The sequence below is a fragment of the Mesoplodon densirostris genome, chromosome 4 (genome assembly GCF_025265405.1).
Source record: "Mesoplodon densirostris isolate mMesDen1 chromosome 4, mMesDen1 primary haplotype, whole genome shotgun sequence".
NCBI classification, from domain to species: Eukaryota; Metazoa; Chordata; class Mammalia; order Artiodactyla; family Ziphiidae; genus Mesoplodon; species Mesoplodon densirostris.
Genome location: NC_082664.1, coordinates 88,139,415 through 88,156,242, shown reverse-complemented (window position 1 = coordinate 88,156,242; position 16,828 = coordinate 88,139,415). Strand labels below are relative to the sequence as shown.

Sequence of the window (16,828 nt, the reverse complement as noted above, 5' to 3'; positions counted from 1 at the left end):
ATGCCACAATAAGGACTTCTGTATTTTGTATTTTTGTGGTGGTTTGATGTTGGAGAAGTCTGATCAGGAGAATGACTCAATCAGATTTAAACGGATCACTGTAAAATAAATAAATTAATTTAAAAAAAAGGAATCACTGTGTCTTGTCACCCACAGTTTTATAGAGTACAAAGTATACTCTGTGTAGACAGAGTATAGAAATGAGCATAAACAATGTAGAAACTCTATTGTTGACCAGGTAAGAATAATGTACTTATTAAATGTATTTTTATTTCCTTGCAGATCCTGCAGAAGGAGAGTACAGTGCACTCTGTAGCTATTTATCTTTACCCACAAATTTGTTCCTGCTTTTCCAGAAATATTGGGATACTGTAAGGCCCCTCCTGCAGAGGTACTGTGGGGTTAAAATATCATTATTGGGTTATTATACAGTTTGGAAATGTTAAATTAAAAATATTTGCTAAGCTTTTAGATTGATTAGCATCATTTGAAGGGGTGACAAAAATATTCAAGATTCCTAATTCACACACATAAGGAGTTGGGGATAAGACCAGCAGCAGTGGGCAGCTGGAATTTCTGCTTGTTCCACCATGACTACCATTCATGGTGCTTATTTTCCCCACAGCTGCTATCTCCTCCCAGTTTTAAATGGGGTGGGTGGTGGGTGGAGTGAGGGCAGGTCCGGTTGTAAGCAGCACTACAGTCACAGTTAAACATCGGAGGAACCCAAAGTGGGGCTACAATAGAAGCATATCTCATATGGTAGCACATATCTCAGCAGGGTGACTGAGGAGGAAATAAAGGTCATTTGGTAGATCAAAGATGTATCTAGTTAAATTTCCTGTGGAAAAGTGTGTCTTTTTTTTATTAAAAATTTCTTCCTACCCCTTTACTTACTAGCCCTTCTGATCACTCTCTACCCTCCAAACCTCCAATCTCCTTACCCTATCTTTGCTGTCACCATTTTCCATCTTTTTTTTTTTGAGATATAATTGACATATACCATCATTTTAATAATCAGTTCTCATCGTGTTACTCTTAACTTTATTTCCCCCATTAAAGATTCTGGCATCCAATTCCAATACGTGTTGCGGGGGGCGGGTTGTTTTTCCCACGCATCCAGCAAGTAATTCTGCAACATCAGCTGGGTGTCCTGCTATTCAGCTCGATCCTGACGCTGTCTTCCTGGAGATGCTGTCAGATTCCATGGGTTAAGGGCTCAGTCCATAAAACTGATGACCCCACCTCCACATACTTCAGAAAGAGCCAGTCACAGTCCAGGTTGTCACCTGTGCTCACCAAAAGACTATAGTTTGATTAGTCTGTAGAGCAGCTCACAGAACTCAGAGAAACGTTTTACTTACTAGATCATCAGTTTTTTATCAAAGGATGTAACTCAGGGCCAGCCAGATGGAAGCAACACATAGGGCAAAGTATGAGGAAAAGGGAGCAGAACTTCCACACTCTATCTCTGAGCACACCACTCTCCCTGAATCGACACGTGTTCACCAACCTGGAAGCTCTTCAAATCCTGTCCTTTAGAGGTTTTATGGAAGCTTTATTACATAAGCGTGATTGAGTAAACCATTGGCTATTGGCGACTGATTCATCCTCCAGCCCTCTTCCCTCCCCAGAGGCTGGTGGGTAAGGGGTGGCTGAAAGTTCCAACCCTCTAGTCACTGGTTAGTTCTCCTGGCTACCAGCCCTCATCCTTTTGTTCAAAAGCCACTTTGTTAACATAACAAAAGACACCTTTTTCACTCATATCACTTAGGAAATTCCAAGGGTTTTGGAAGCTCAGTGCTGAAGTTGTGCTGACCCGCCTGTGCCAGGAACTGGGTCAGAGACCAAATATATTTATTATTGTTTAAAAAAATTAAGTTTGAAGATCTAGTTGGCTTTATTAAATGATTCATGAATGGGCAGCATCCCATCTAGCAAGTAGTAAGGAGCCTTTTATAGTCAGCAAGGAGGTGGGACAAGGAAGTCATAAATGAAAAAAGGATTATTTCAGGCAAGGTAACCTTCCTTTGCGGGACAGAAGGATCTGTTAGGCAGATTACCTCACTGGTGCTGACCGGGAAATTCCAGACCAATGGGTAAAGATTTCATTTCTGGGGAAGGTTGAAACTGCAATTAGGTTTAGGCGTTAAGTCTTGGTTTGATGGATGTGGGCTTAGCACAAGTAACTTCCATTTGGGGCTTGCCTCTTTTTTAATGTTATCAGTCACAGTATCACACCCGTGATTTCCTTTATAGTCTTTTCAATTTTCTACCCTTTTTCTTTTTCCTTTTTCTTAATCTGTGTCTTTTTCCCTGCATGCCCATGTCAGGATTTGTGTGAATGTCTGCCCATCTCTTGACACCTTTCTGTGTGCTCTCACCTCTTCTTTTGGGTTCTTTTCTGTGTTTTCTCATTTCTCATGAGGTATTCTGATTTTCAGTGTGATAAAAATGAATCCAAAAAAAAAATCAGTATCATGCTTTGTGTTGAATGCAATCACAGTAGGTTATACTAATTTTACTTTTATATTGTTGGAGTCAATACATTTTTAACTTGCTATTCTAGTTTAATGTTAAAAATTCAAACTTTGAAACAAAGTCTGTACCATTCCTGGCCCTGCTTGCCTCAGAGCCTTTCCTCATTGTCTGCTCTGAAAGGCAGGGGACTGACCTCTGTAGGCCATATTTCCCAGTCTCCCTCGTCTGTTGGCTTCAGCCTGTGGGAGGCACTGGCAAGATATTGGAGGTCAGGAGGAAGAGAGAAACCTGGTGTTTAGACCACCTCTCTCTGCCTCGTGGGGCATCCCTGACAATGGCTACTGTCAGTTCTACTGATGTTCTACTGGATGTCAGAACATCTAGTTCCCACCAGACAAGTCTACTGTAGTTCTAGCATCCACCAGTGACCCTGAGCTCCAACAAAACCACTCCAAAAATATTATTTTGTTCCTCTAGCCTGGGAAGGGTAGTAGCTTCCTGTTATTGGCTCATCTTTGGGTTGCCTTGCCTTTTTTGACTCCTGGTTGGCTTCTCAGCCCTTCTGTCACCTTTATTTCCAATTCCTAGTATTAAGTTCCCTCTTGTTAAAATACTCAGAGTGGTTTCTGTTTTTCTAGTAATAGATAACCTTTTAAAAAAGAAATTAATAAAAGGGGGGTAAAGAGACAGAAAAAAGAAGGGGAGAAAAGAAAGGGAGAAGAAAGGGGGACAAGATGTAAGGTAAAATAAGTCTAGCCGAGGGCACATGGAAAGAAGGGGCAGAGAGGTTTGGAGAGGATGGCTCCATGAATATTCCACTGAAGTTGTGATGACCTATTTGCTTTTTCTCTCTGCTCCCCATATAGATGGTGTACAGACCCTGCCTTACTAAACTGTCTGAAGCAAAAAAGCGCCATAGTCAGGTTGGTTTTACTTCTCAGTCCTTCCCCATCTACAAGTTATGTTTCCAAAAGTAGTTGGTTGATGAACATGCTTTCTAGTCTGTTGTCTTCATTCTCACTCAGCACATTGTTTCTTACATTTCTGTTAGGTCTTTGCCGGAAATTCGATTCTTCATACAGTTGATTTTTTTCTTGGAGTGGCTGTCTTTTCCCTCTTAAGTTGTTTGACACCACCAGCACCTGTTCCTTAAGCTATTGCATACCTGTTAAAAGGCTTCTTGGAGCTGCTAGTGTATTAAAATGAGAGGGTAGTGACAGTATTCATATAAACCACTTTCTTTCTTTTTGAGAATAAAGATATAACTAGAACTATTCCCTCCTCTCCATCTTTCCTTTCTATAAGCTTAGAGACTACCCAGCAAAACTTTTCTTCAGCCCCCCATCTCCCTTAAATTATGGTTTAATCAAAATCCATCTCTTCCTCAAGGACAATTTTTTAAATTAATTAATTAATTTATTTATTTATATTTTTTGGCTGTGTTGGGTCTTTCTTGCTGTGCGCGGGCTTTCTCTAGTTGTGGTGAGCAGGGGCTACTCTTCGTTGTGGTGTGCAGGCTTCTCATTGAGGTGGCTTCTCTTGTTGCAGAGCATGGGCTCTAGGTGCGTGGGCTTCAGTAGTTGCAGCAGCGGGCCCTAGAGCACGTGGGCTTCAGTAGTTGTGGCACGTGGGCTGAGTAGTTGTGGCTCATGGGCTCTAGAGCACAGGCTCAGTAGTTGTGGTGCACGGGCTTAGTTGCTCCGTGGCATGTGGGATCTTCCCAGACCAGGGATTGAACCCATGTCCCCTGCCTTGGCAGGCGGATTCTTAACCATTGCGCCACCAGGGAAATCCTCCTCAAGGACCATTTTAAATGTTACCTTCTCCCTGAAGCCTATCCTAACACATCCTCTCATATGTGTCTGTTCATGTGTGTGTATGTGTGTCCCGGCCAACACTGTAAATCACTGAACAGTAAACTCAACAGTGGCCAGAACTGCATGCTTATCTTCTTTGCATCCCCTCCAGGGCCTGGTTTGTATTATGTACAGTCTCTGATTTTTATTCAAATTGCATTGCGTCAATAAACAAGCAGAGGAATTGACCCCAGCCTTAAATACTAACAGCAGCACAATTTTTTTTTTATGGCTAAAGCAAACATTGTGAGACAGTGTGCATTTGCTACCTTCTTTTCTCATCTGTTTTCACCCCTTGAGTTCCTTTCAGCTTCTCCTTAAATGTGCATATGCTGCTGCCTACCACTTAACCCAACTTTAGTGATTTAGAGATTATAGATCCACCTCCTGTGCTCAGATGCAGTAGTATTCACATCACTAAGAAAAGAAGAGTTTAAAAGATGAGTACATATTTTAGCACTATTAATCTCACAAAAGTCATCGTGTGCCTTTTAGACATCTACTGTTTCTCCAGCATGGTACTAAACTAAAATACTCTGAGAGAGTTAAAAGATACAATACATACAGCTTTTGGTCATAGGTAGTTTATAGTCTAATTGTGTACATAAATGAGATACAGTATAATAATATATGGAATATACTGTTAATGCTATAGAAATATAAAGAGTAAATATTCTTAATGATGTAAGTTTAGTCTTAGAGGAGATAATTTTTAGCTGAACACAGAAGAGATTATAGTAGAATTTGAATTGACTGGGGTTTGAGGAGAGAATTTCATGTTACTCAGATGACCTTCCCCAGGACATGCATGCCAGGCTTTTGTCATATTAGTATGGTGAGAATGAATAACATTTGCAAACATGTAACAAGTACTAAGTATATTATGTTTCACTTCAATATCTTATTGAGTTCTCAACAGCCCTTTGAGGTTCCTTGATACTATTCATTTCTTAAATCAGCATGAGTATTTAATGTTTCTCTCCTCACCCCACCCCCCCCGGAAATGTGTTACTAAATTGATGATGTGCCCTATGATTGAGAAAGTATAATATGTTTATTCTCAGTTTGCAGACCAGGAAATACAGGGTTAGGTTCAGTGACTTGTCAGGTGTCAGAGAATTCAGGATTTGTAACTGGGCCTGTTTGATTTCAAAGTCTGTGTTCTTAACTACTACATTATGTTACCTTCCTAGACAGTATAGAAATATAGCTAGAACAATTTAGTCTTAGGAGATAGTAGGAGTTGGGTTTGAAGAGGAAACCAGCTGATGAAAGATCTGGAATTCTAGGCTGAAAAGTTTAGATTTAATCTAGTCAACATTAGGAATTACTATGGATTGCAAATATGAATCCTTAAACTGTTTTTTTTTTCTTTTTTTGGCCACGTCACACGGCTTGTGGGATCTTAGTTCCCCGACCAGACCAGGGATCAAACCCATGCCCCCTGCAGTGGAAGCACAGAGTCCTAACCACTGGACCACCGGGGAATTCCCCTCCTTTCATTATTTTTAAAACATTCTTCCTTCTGTTATTTGGTCTGTTTTTGATCTGGGCTTATTTACTCATAAAATAAAATTGCCATTTAAATTATATTTCTAGGTACCCTAGAAAAAGAAATAGTTTGATAGAGCTTCCTGATGACTATAGCTGCCTCCTAAATCAAGCTTCTCATTTCAGGTAAGAAGAAATATATATTTAAAACTTTTTTGAGCTTGCAAACTCACCCCCACTAGCAAACTTTTTTTAAAAGTGACCACTGAGCATCCTCTGTAACAGTGATTTTCAATCTTTTTTTAAAATTGAGGTGAAAATCACATAACATACAATTTTGTATAATTCATTGGCATTTAGTATATTGCCAATGTTGTGCAACCACTATTTCTCTCTAATTTCAAAACTTTTTGATCACCCCAGGGAAACACCTTGCATCCACTAAATAATCATTCTCCATCCCACTCTTTCCCGATTCTGTAGTAACTGACAATCTGCTTTCTGTCTCCATGGATTTGCCTATAGTAGATATATTATATAAAAGGAATCATACAATCTATGACCTTTTGTGTCTGGCTTTCTTCACTTAGTATGTCTTTGAGGTTCATCCAAGTTGTAGGATGTATCAGTACTTCATTCCTTTCTTGGCTAAATAATATTTCATTGTACGTTTATACCAAAGTTCATTAATCTATTCATCCATTGGTGGGCATTTAGGTTGTTTCCCTCTTTTGACTATTATGAATAATGCTACTACAAACTTTCATGTACAAGTTTCTGGTTGGACATATATTTTAATTTTTCTTGGGTATATATACCTAGGAGTGGAATGCTGGGTCATTATGGTAATGCCTATGTTTAACAGTTTGAGGAACCATTAAACTGTCTTCCACAATGGCTGCACCATTTTACATTCCCACCAGAACGTATGAGGGCTCCTATTTCTCCATATTCTCACTAGCACTTTTTATTTTCTCGTTTGTTTGTTTTTTGTTTTTTAATTAAAGCGATCCCAGTGGGTGAAAAATGGTAGCTCACTGTGGTTTGATATACATTTCCTTAATGATCAAGGATGTTGAACATCTTTTTGTGTTCTTGTTACAGATTTGTATATGTTCTTTGGAGAAATGTATGTTCAAGTTTTTTGCCCATTTTGTTTATTTATTTTTCATTTATTTTATTTTTTATTTTTTTATTTTTTAATTGGGGTATAGTTGTTTTACAATGTTGTATTAGTTTCTACTGTACAGCGAAGTGGAATTCCCTGTGCTATACAGCAGGTTCTCATTAGTTATCTATTTTATACATATTAGTGTATATATGGCAATCCCAAGCCCATTTTATAATTGGACTATCTTTTTTGTTGTTGAGTTGTAAGAGTTCTTTTTATTTTCTGGATATTAAACCCTTATTAGATTTTAATTTGCAAATATTTCCTCCTATAAGTTGTGTTTTCATATTCTTCATAGTGTCCTTTGATGTATGAGTCCATTTTATGTTTCTTTCTTTTGTTGCTTGTGCTTTTGGTATCAAAACTAAGAATTTGTTGCCAAATCTGAGATCATGAAGATTTATTCCCATGTTTTTTCCAAATAATTTTATAGTTTTAGCTCATATTTAGGCTGTGAATCTGTTTTGAATTAATTTTTGGAATAAGGTAGGAGGTACAACTTCGTTCTTTTTTTCATGTGGTTTCCAGTTGTCCCAGCACCATTTTTGGAGACTCTTTTTTCCCCCTCATTAAATAGGTTTGGCACCTACTTTGAAAATCAGTTGGTCACAGATGTTTGGGTTTATTTCTGGACTCTCAATTCTGTTCCATTGGTCTATAAGTCTATCCTTATGCTAGTACCACATTTTTAAATTACTGTACCTTTGTAGTAAGCTTTGAAATTGTAACATGAGAGCTTTCCAACTTTGTTTTTCTTTTTCAATATTGTTGAGACTATTTGGGGTCCTTTGCGATTACATGGGAATTTGAGAATTGGCTTTTTCATTTCTGCAAAAGAGGCAATTGGGATTTCAATAGAGATTGCATTAATCCATAGATTGCTTTGGAGAGTGTTGCCTTCTTAACAGTATTAAGTCTTCCAGTCCATGAACATGGATGCCTTCTATACTTAGGCCTGCTTGAATTTCATTCAGTGATGTTTTGCAGTTTTCAGTGTACAAGACTTTTCCCTCCTTGATTATATTTATTCGTAGGTATTTTATTATTTTGAAAGCTATTGTAAATGAAATTGTTTTCTTAATTTCCTTTTTGGATTGTTCATTGCTGGTGTATGTATGTATGTATGTATGTATGTATTTTTGGCTGCATTTTGTCTTCGTTGCAGCACACGGACTTTCTCTAGTTGCAGTGAGCAGGGGCTACTCTTTGTTGCGGTGCACGGGCTTCTCATTGAAGTGGCTTCTCTTGTTGCAGAGCACGGGCTCTAGGCACACGGGCTTCAGTAGATGTGGCTCGCGGACTCTAGAGCGCAGGCTCAGTAGTTGTGGCCCACGGGCTTAGTTGCTCCGCGGCATGTGGGATCTTCCTGGACCAGGGCTCGAACCCCGTGTCCCCTGCATTGGCAGGCGGATTCTTAACCACTGTGCCACCAGGGAAGCCCTGTTGGTATATTTAAACACAACTGATTTTTGTCTGTTGATCTTGTACCCTGCAACTTTCCTGATTTCCATTAGGTTTTTGTTGTTGTTGTTAATGGTTTCTTTCAAAGAGCATATTTAGGAGAGTTAATTTTAAGTCTTTGTTTATTATGTCTCATGGCTGGGCTTCCTTAGGGATGATTTCTGTCAGTCTCTTTTTTGTTTCCTGTGAATGGGCCATACTTTTCTGTTTCTTTGTAAGCTTTGTTGAGAATGGGACATTTTGAGTATTGTAACGTAATAACTCTGAAAATCAGATTCTTACCACATCCCAGGAATTGCCATTGTTGCTTGATAAGGCTGTAGTTACCTGTTTGTTTTAGTGACTTTTCCAAACTATTTTTGCAAAGACTCTATTCGTTGTGTGTTCACTGAAGTCTCTGTTCCATTATCTCTGTGATCAGCCAGTAACTGACAGAGATTTCCTTAAATGCCTGGATGCAATAAGAAAAAAAAAAAAGAGAAGAAAAGATATAAAGACTATCTGCCTCTTTAAATCCCCTCTACTCCCATCACCACCAAGGAAGCTGCTTCAGCCCACAGGAGCTGAAACAATGGTCAGTTTCTGTGCCAGCCCCTCAGTGAACTGCCAGGCAAAACTAAACATACAACCGTAATTTTTGAAGACAAGGTCCCTGTTGCCCACCTTGGCACCAGCATGCTGCACCAGGATTGTGGGCAGCCACCCCCATAGCTACCTGCTGTGGGGCTGGGGGATAAGGGATGGTAACCACTACACAGAATGCTGAAATGTACTAGCCTCATTTTTGTCAAGCACTCCTCTGGACACTGCAAGTGTTTGTCCTGACTCTGAGTTCCCAGAATAATTGCTTGAGACAGTTCTTGTCAGATCAGTAGTTGTTCTGGTAGAGGAACCGCACTGTTCTCAACTTCCCAAGCAAGTAGCTGTCTTAGAAATATCTTTTATACATGTGTCTTTAAACACTGTTTTACATGCATTACAGTGTGGTGACCACATTCATTCACTGAAATAACACTGAAGAACACTTTTTTTCCCTCAAACACAGTCTTATATGGAAGCCCATTATAACAGTAAAACAGGTAACGTTGTGACTCAAAGTGCAAGCCTAGGTACTGGAAAGAGGAATATACCCCTTAGCCTTTTCTGGCACCATGTTCCTCCTGCCTCAATCAGATTAAACACTACTCTAAAGCAGTGTTTCTCAAACTTCCTTTTATCTTCGTCTTCCCTTTCACTGATCACTTTCAAATCAAAAAAGCTGATAAAGACTAGTGAGAAGCAATAAAAACAAGTTACATTGTGCTCATTGCTAATACCATGTATGAATTACCTGTTAGTTACTTCTATAAGAGAACAACATGAGCTTAAACCCATGATGCTATATGATAAAATTATGTTCAATAAGGTTAACAGTAATTTTTGTTTTGCCTTCTATAATATGATGCAAGTTATTTGAATAGCATAAATTAATGAGCAGCACACCACCAGTGAAATGTCACTGAATGGAGAAATCATATTTGTATCTGCTTCAGCCATTGGTTTGTGAATATTTCATATTTGAATCACAATGCATCGTCTTGAAAATAATAAGCCAAAATTATTATTGATGCAGTTCTGTATCCTTGACAATCCAGTAGCATCACACATCACCCATAGCAAACCAGACTGATAATGATGACATGAAACTAGCAGTAACTAGTAATTAAAAGGCAAGAATCTCAGTAGCTTGAAAATCAAAGCTATTCAAGACTCCATTGATAACGTACTGGTGACAAGGCATTGTTTTCCCAAATTGCAGAAATTCCAAAGCTCAGTTAGGCGTTTTGTAATGTTCCTAAGCTTTGTGCAACAGCTAAACTTATTAGTAAACTTAATTAGAGCTCTCAGTAAATACAACTAACTCTCAAATTTAAGGATACTAATTAATAATTCCAGTTAACTGCCTTGATCTATAAGGTGACTTAGTCTTTAGTTATATGTTAAATAACTTGCTGTCATTTGAAGGACTCAAAAGGAGAGATTGCAGTTCAGGGTCATCTTAAGGGCTTGAAGAGCCCTTCTTTGGCCCACTCTGAGAATCACCACCCTACAGAATGACTAAGGAAATTCTCTTATTTAGTTATAACCATTACTTTGAGCCACAAAGCCAGGGGGTTTAACGGGCCCATCAGGGGCTTGGGCAGCCCATAGTTCAGCCTCTATTACCAGTTAGAATTGACCTCAATTTCAGCTCCCTTGCTGCTTGTCTCAGGCAGATTAAGGTCAGCCAACTAAAGAAGTGACTGAATCACTTTACCTCTCAGCCCTCCAAAACTTAGCTGGATGATTTCAGAGACTGCATCCAGCTCCAAATTCAGTGATTTTCCTAATATTGGGGCTGCATTGGTATCACAGACACCCTGTGAATAGATATTGTTGTCTAGTCATTCAAGGGTATCTTGGCTCTGAGAAGAGTGTTAATCATTAATCACAGTGACGATGCTCCTGAATGATATTAGTACTTATTGGTTTCAAGTAAAAATGATAATAAATCTTATGCTGTCTTCCAGTTTTATTGTTACTACTAGTTCCCATTAAGACTGAGTCATCTCTAGCGTAGGAGGGTGGCTGGTCAGTGACTGTATTTCAGGGGCATCACTCCCATTTTCCTCTATAGGATGGGACTCAGCCATCCTGTGCTAAAAGTTAAAGAAGATGTTGGCTTTGTCCAAAAAGAGCAATGCCCGGGAAGTGAAAATAACCCCCTCATCTATAAGAGACAGGAATGGAATACCTATACAGGGAGTCCCTCTGCTCCTGTGTAGAGAATAGTGATTTTCTTATCTTGCCTAAGAAAGTGGGCATCAGAGAATAAACTGTTAATACCATATTAGAGATTCGTTTTGGTGCTCTTTATTCTGACCCAATTGTGGACATCAATGGATCTCTCCTGGGGTTGCATTTATTTTTTTCTGTCCAAATTGATGCTTGCTTTATGTCCATTATACAGCAGAGATAGGAGTATAAGAAGCTCTTTTACAAAGATAGCCATTATCACTTTAATTCAGAGAGTGATACCCCTCTTGGGGGCATTATAGCAAGGCTCTAGCATGCCCACTGTGTCAAATGGCCAGATCTCATAGTACTACTTGGTTCAAACAAGTAAACTTTGTCACTTTTTCTTTCCCAAGACTTGGCTGTGTTTCACAGGTGGAAAGGTGCATCAACTCAAAGACTGCAGTCTCCCCTTTCAACCTTAAAGATCTCAATACTTCAAAGAAGTGGGGGAAATGTGTTTAAACCCCTACTGAAAATTGTGGTTAAAACAACAGCAGTAATTGGTACACCTTCAAGGTCATTGCTCCAATAATGAGGACACAAGATTGACTAAACCAATCCAGAGGGGGAAGCTGACTGTAAATTGGTCATGTCAGATGAAGACTGGATTCTCTAAATGCATCTCAATCTCAAGGCATATTTAAGTGCCACACTTTGTGGGAATTCGCAGAACACTGCATATTTAAAAATAAATTTTCTTACTATGAATTAATCAGAAGACTTTTTGTTATCTTCTTAAGGAAAAGTATTAAAGAGGAATCATCTAATGAAATGTTTCCTTGTGTTTTAAGAGCTTTCTTTGCTGCAAAGCAGCCAGTGATGAAAACACTGCTAATACATCTAAAACACTGCTAACTGATTATATCATGCTTTTATTATTTCTCCACCATATTGAATGTTTTCTTCCCTTTTGAGGTGCCCACGGTCTGCAGATGATGAGCGAAAGCACCCTGTCCTCTGTCTTTTCTGCGGAGCCATACTGTGTTCTCAGAACATTTGCTGCCAAGAAATTGTGAATGGGGAAGAGGTGGGAGCTTGCATTTTTCATGCCCTTCACTGTGGAGCTGGAGTCTGCATTTTCCTAAAGTAAGTAGGAAGCTTCATAATGAACTTAGGGAATCTGAATCCAGTCTGGAGGCCATTATGGCAGGACAGTATGTTGATAGGATATGATCTGTCAGAAGTTAGAGCATAGACCTGTTATTCACATGCAATTGCATTTGAAAAAATACTTAAGTACCTTCTCAAATGTAAATAATAGTTTAAAAAATATGAAGTAAGTAGTTTAAAAAATAAGGAGTTAAAAATTGCAATCTGTTCACATTTTCATTATTTGTGGAAAACCTTAAATAAATATGGTAGACTTGAAATGAAATTGAGTTATTTGTATTGAGGTGGATGGACCTATAGTCTGTCATACAGAGTGAAGTAAGTCAGAAAGAGAAGAACAAATACTGTACGCTAACACATATATATGAACCTAGGGGCAGGACAAGAATAAAGATGCAGACGTGGAGAATGGACTTGAGGACACAGGGAGGGGGAAGGGTAAGCTGGGACGAAGTGAGAGAGTAGCATTGACATATATACACTACTAAATGTAAAACAGATAGCTAGTGGGAAGCAGCCACATAGCACTTGGTGCTTTGTGATCAGCTTGGTGCTTTGTGACCACCTAGAGGGTTGGGATAGGGAGGGTGGGAGGGAGATGCAAGAGGGAGGGGATATGGGGATATATGTATACGTATAGCTGCTTCACTTTGTTATACAGCAGAAACTAACAACATTGTAAAGCAATTATACTCCAATAAAGATGGTAAAAAAAAAATGGAAACGTGAAATATGATAGGCTTTATATTGATTACTCTGGTATTGTGTAAAAATCAGGTATAGTGAAAGAGTTTAGAATCCTAAAACTTGTATTTTCAAAGGATATGTACATTGTTACTTTATGTTGTCCTTTGAATGTTTTAATTTGCTTCACTTCCTCTACCAGCCAACCATTGTTTTCCCTGGTGTCTTAGCAAATGACTGAGAGCAGACCAATAGTCTCTCATATTTATGAAAGAAAAATGCAAGTTTCCTGAGAGAAAAAATTCAAAGTGGATGCATGTGCTTTTTCTTTCCATTCTCCCCATGTAATCTAGTTTCTGTTTATATAAACCCAAACATCTCACTCACTAGGAATATGTAATCACTGCTAATCAGCATCTGTTGGAACAAGGAGAATAAGTGTATGGAAGCAAAGCCCAAACACCTATTTTCTTCTAGGGTACCTACAGCGAGTAAACCCACTACCTATTCCAACTGTTTATTTTATAATTTCTCTCTAGAGTACTTATCTCTTATGTACACGAACATTATTTTTTATTTTTCCATTTCTCTGCTGTAAGAGCCCCAAGTATCTTCAGGGTTACAGTGGTTCTTTATAATGTGCACTGTTGGAGGCTGGCTCTAACCAGAAAAGGCTTGACACTTCCATAGATGACCTTCTTTCTGGCCCAGGGTTATCAGACTAGGAGATGTGGTTCTATTCTTCTGTTAAGCTCCCTCCCCCGCTCCAGGTCATAGGTCAGGAAATAGGACAGAAACAACCCCAGCCACCATCTTCCAGGGTACCTATGGTTCACATAGGATAACCTCCTTCCTCTCTTCAGTATATTTAGTCAGTATTACTGACTGATCCCATTTCCCTAAATCCATTGATCCTTTCCCATAGCTTCAACAAAAACAGCAATGTTCATTCTCTTTTATTTAGACAAAACACGATTTAGTCTGTTTGTCTATATTGTCTTTATACTGAATTCTTAACAGATACCATGTCTTTTCTCTAGATTAACTTTGACACAGTGCCTGTCATTTGCATACATGCACTTAGTAATATTTCTGTTGGTTGTTTTGTCCCTTAGAATCAGAGAATGTAGAGTAGTCCTGGTTGAAGGTAAAGCCAGAGGCTGTGCCTATCCAGCCCCTTATTTGGATGAATATGGAGAAACAGACCCTGGCCTGAAGTAAGTTTTTAAAATTTTACTCACATTATTGTACATGGATGGTGGCAGCTCTTTAAACACAAAAGCTAATACTGAGAGATATTTTTAAATAGCTATAAATTGAAAATATTAAATATGATGCCATCCTAAATGTAACACATAATTTTCAACAAGTTTGTGCTTCTCCAAAATTTTTAGACACCCGCCATCCTAATGTTTGAATGCTCTATTATTTTTAATCAACCTTTCTTCAGAATTACTTAGAAGGTTTAATTGACGCTGATGTATAAAAGAAAGAAATATGTAGTGTCCAGCGAGGGAGTTTGGTTTAAAATGGATATTCATTGTTTCCATTGCAATACTTGAAACTTTTTATTAGCCAGCTATGTCAGCCTTCTTTGCTTCTAAACATTAGCAAAAATGCTTAGAATCCTGTAATTTTCTGTATCCTTCGCTGGTGTTAGGAACTGGAGTACCACTCATGGGTATGAGAAGAAGGAGGTAAGGCCACAATGGTCCCACAAGTACATATAGATAAAGATTAGATCCCCTTACCATAAGCTCTTTTTGTTTAAAAGTTTGTTCTTTTGAAATTTTGGGTTGGCCAAAAAGTTTGTTCGGGATTTTTGTAACATCTTATGGAAAAATCTGAACTTTTTCATCAACCCAATATATTATTCAGAATGAATCGGCTTATTAGATGAGGCTTGGAACCTCTTTGTTCATACGGAGATTTGTTTTTTTTTTTTTTTTTTTGCGGTATGCGGGCCTCCCACTGCTGCGGCCTCCCCCGTTGCGGAGCACAGGCTCCGGACGCGCAGGCTCCGGACGCGCAGGCTCAGCGGCCATGGCTCACGGGCCCAGCCGCTCCGCGGCATATGGGATCCTCCCAGACCGGGGCACGAACCCGTATCCCCTGCATCGGCAGGCGGACTCTCAACCACTTGCGCCACCAGGGAGGCCCCGGAGATTTGTTTTTATTGTAACAGCTTTTGACCTGCATAGAGAAAGTCTTTGGATTCAGGAAGAAAAAGCTGGGTGAAAGTAGTTAATGATTGAGGATAAGAGGCTTGTGTTGTTCCAGAAAGGTACAAAGAAGCAGAATTTTTAAGTTAGTTAGGCAATATGAAAATACCCAACCAGCTGAGACATGTGAGTGCCCCAGGGATGAGAGTTTCACAGTTCTCCATCATTGGCAACAGCCAAACTTCAGTCATTTTGGATTAGCTGTTATACAGTGTTACAAACTGTGCAACCTTAGAATTGGTGTGGAGTAATTTTATTTAAATACTTGCTAATCACCAGCAAGTTTGTTGTGTCGTAAAGACAATAATAACTAAGTATTTCTGAGGAGCAGCGTATAATTTGAGGACTTAGTGTTAAACCTCAGACCTAACCTCTGCCGTCCAAAGATCAGAAATCAAAGCTGGATAAACTATAAGAGGCCAGAAAGCCATTAAAGACCTACTCAGGCTAACCACTCAAAAAAGAATAGAACTGCTTCAAGTTATAAACCTTTCTAGCCATTTAAATGGGGTCCCATAATGCCCATGGTATACTTGACCTATTTTTCTGAATAATCAAGGAGTAAGTTTCTTCTTCATTAGCTAAGTAACTTATCAAGTTCATAGTGATCAGTGGTGAAGGGAAAATATACCTTTTAAAACCTTGTCCTGGTGATTCCTCCCAGTTCCAAGAACATCTCAAAAGTTCAGACTAATTTAAACAATAAAGATGTAGTAGTTATTTGATTCAAGCTTACATGTTTTTCTCTCCCCCTGAAGGAGGGGCAACCCCCTTCATTTATCTCGTGAGCGGTATCGGAAGCTCCATTTGGTGTGGCAGCAGCATTGCATCATAGAAGAGATTGCTAGGAGCCAGGAAACTAATCAGATGTTATTTGGATTCAACTGGCAGTTACTGTGAGCTCCAACTCTGCCTGGGGAGAATCACGAATGAAGACAGTAATGAAGACTGATTCAAAATGATGGAGACCTTATTGAGGGCCGGGGAAGGGTTGGAGGGTCTTTTGCTCCGTGTCCAGATTCACATACATCAATAAAATATTCCTTAATGGAGTATTTCTTTCAATTAATGAACATATGCTTAAAGGAAAAAAAAAGAGACATAGATTAATCTATTTTATGTTCCAGAACACTAAAGAAATGCTTCTTCACCCCAAGTGTCTGATTCTGCTAATAGTTCCAGAAAACGTATTTCCCTTCATAATCTGTCCCACTTCACTTCATCCACCTGATAAATGAAGTCACATCAAGCAGTTGTGGGCATTCTTTTTTTGTGTGTGTGTGGGCATTCTTATATGTTGGTTGACTCTTCTACAATTTGTATTTGGTGTTTCCCCCCCCCCAAATTTAATTTAGCTAATGGATCACTGGCAAGATTTAATAATCTGTGTTAGTCTTCCTTGCAGCTAAAGAGAAATTCAGAAACCATGCGGTGTACTTCAATTGAGAAAGTTTTCCAAAAAGTAAAAATTTTATAATTTCCCTCTTAAGGAAATGCCCCTAAAGTGCCACTTACTGTTTCAGCCAGAAATTAAA

At 39.0% G+C, this 16,828-nt stretch overlaps 1 protein-coding gene across 2 annotated transcripts in view; it reads left to right on the top strand.

Annotated features, from left to right (window-relative positions):
* UBR1 (ubiquitin protein ligase E3 component n-recognin 1) overlaps positions 1 to 16,542 on the top strand; it is a 155,961-nt gene extending 139,419 nt beyond the window's left edge. The window contains exons 42-47 of one of the 2 annotated variants that reach the window (XM_060096704.1): positions 283 to 391; positions 3,348 to 3,404; positions 5,937 to 6,014; positions 12,193 to 12,363; positions 14,187 to 14,288; positions 16,052 to 16,542. In XM_060096704.1, coding sequence (XP_059952687.1) covers positions 283 to 391; positions 3,348 to 3,404; positions 5,937 to 6,014; positions 12,193 to 12,363; positions 14,187 to 14,288; positions 16,052 to 16,193 — 659 coding nt within the window. In that variant the 3' untranslated portion in view covers positions 16,194 to 16,542. The remainder of the gene's footprint in view (positions 1 to 282; positions 392 to 3,347; positions 3,405 to 5,936; positions 6,015 to 12,192; positions 12,364 to 14,186; positions 14,289 to 16,051) is intronic. The other variant, XM_060096705.1, reaches the window with a different exon arrangement.
* The last annotated feature ends 286 nt before the right edge of the window (positions 16,543 to 16,828 follow it).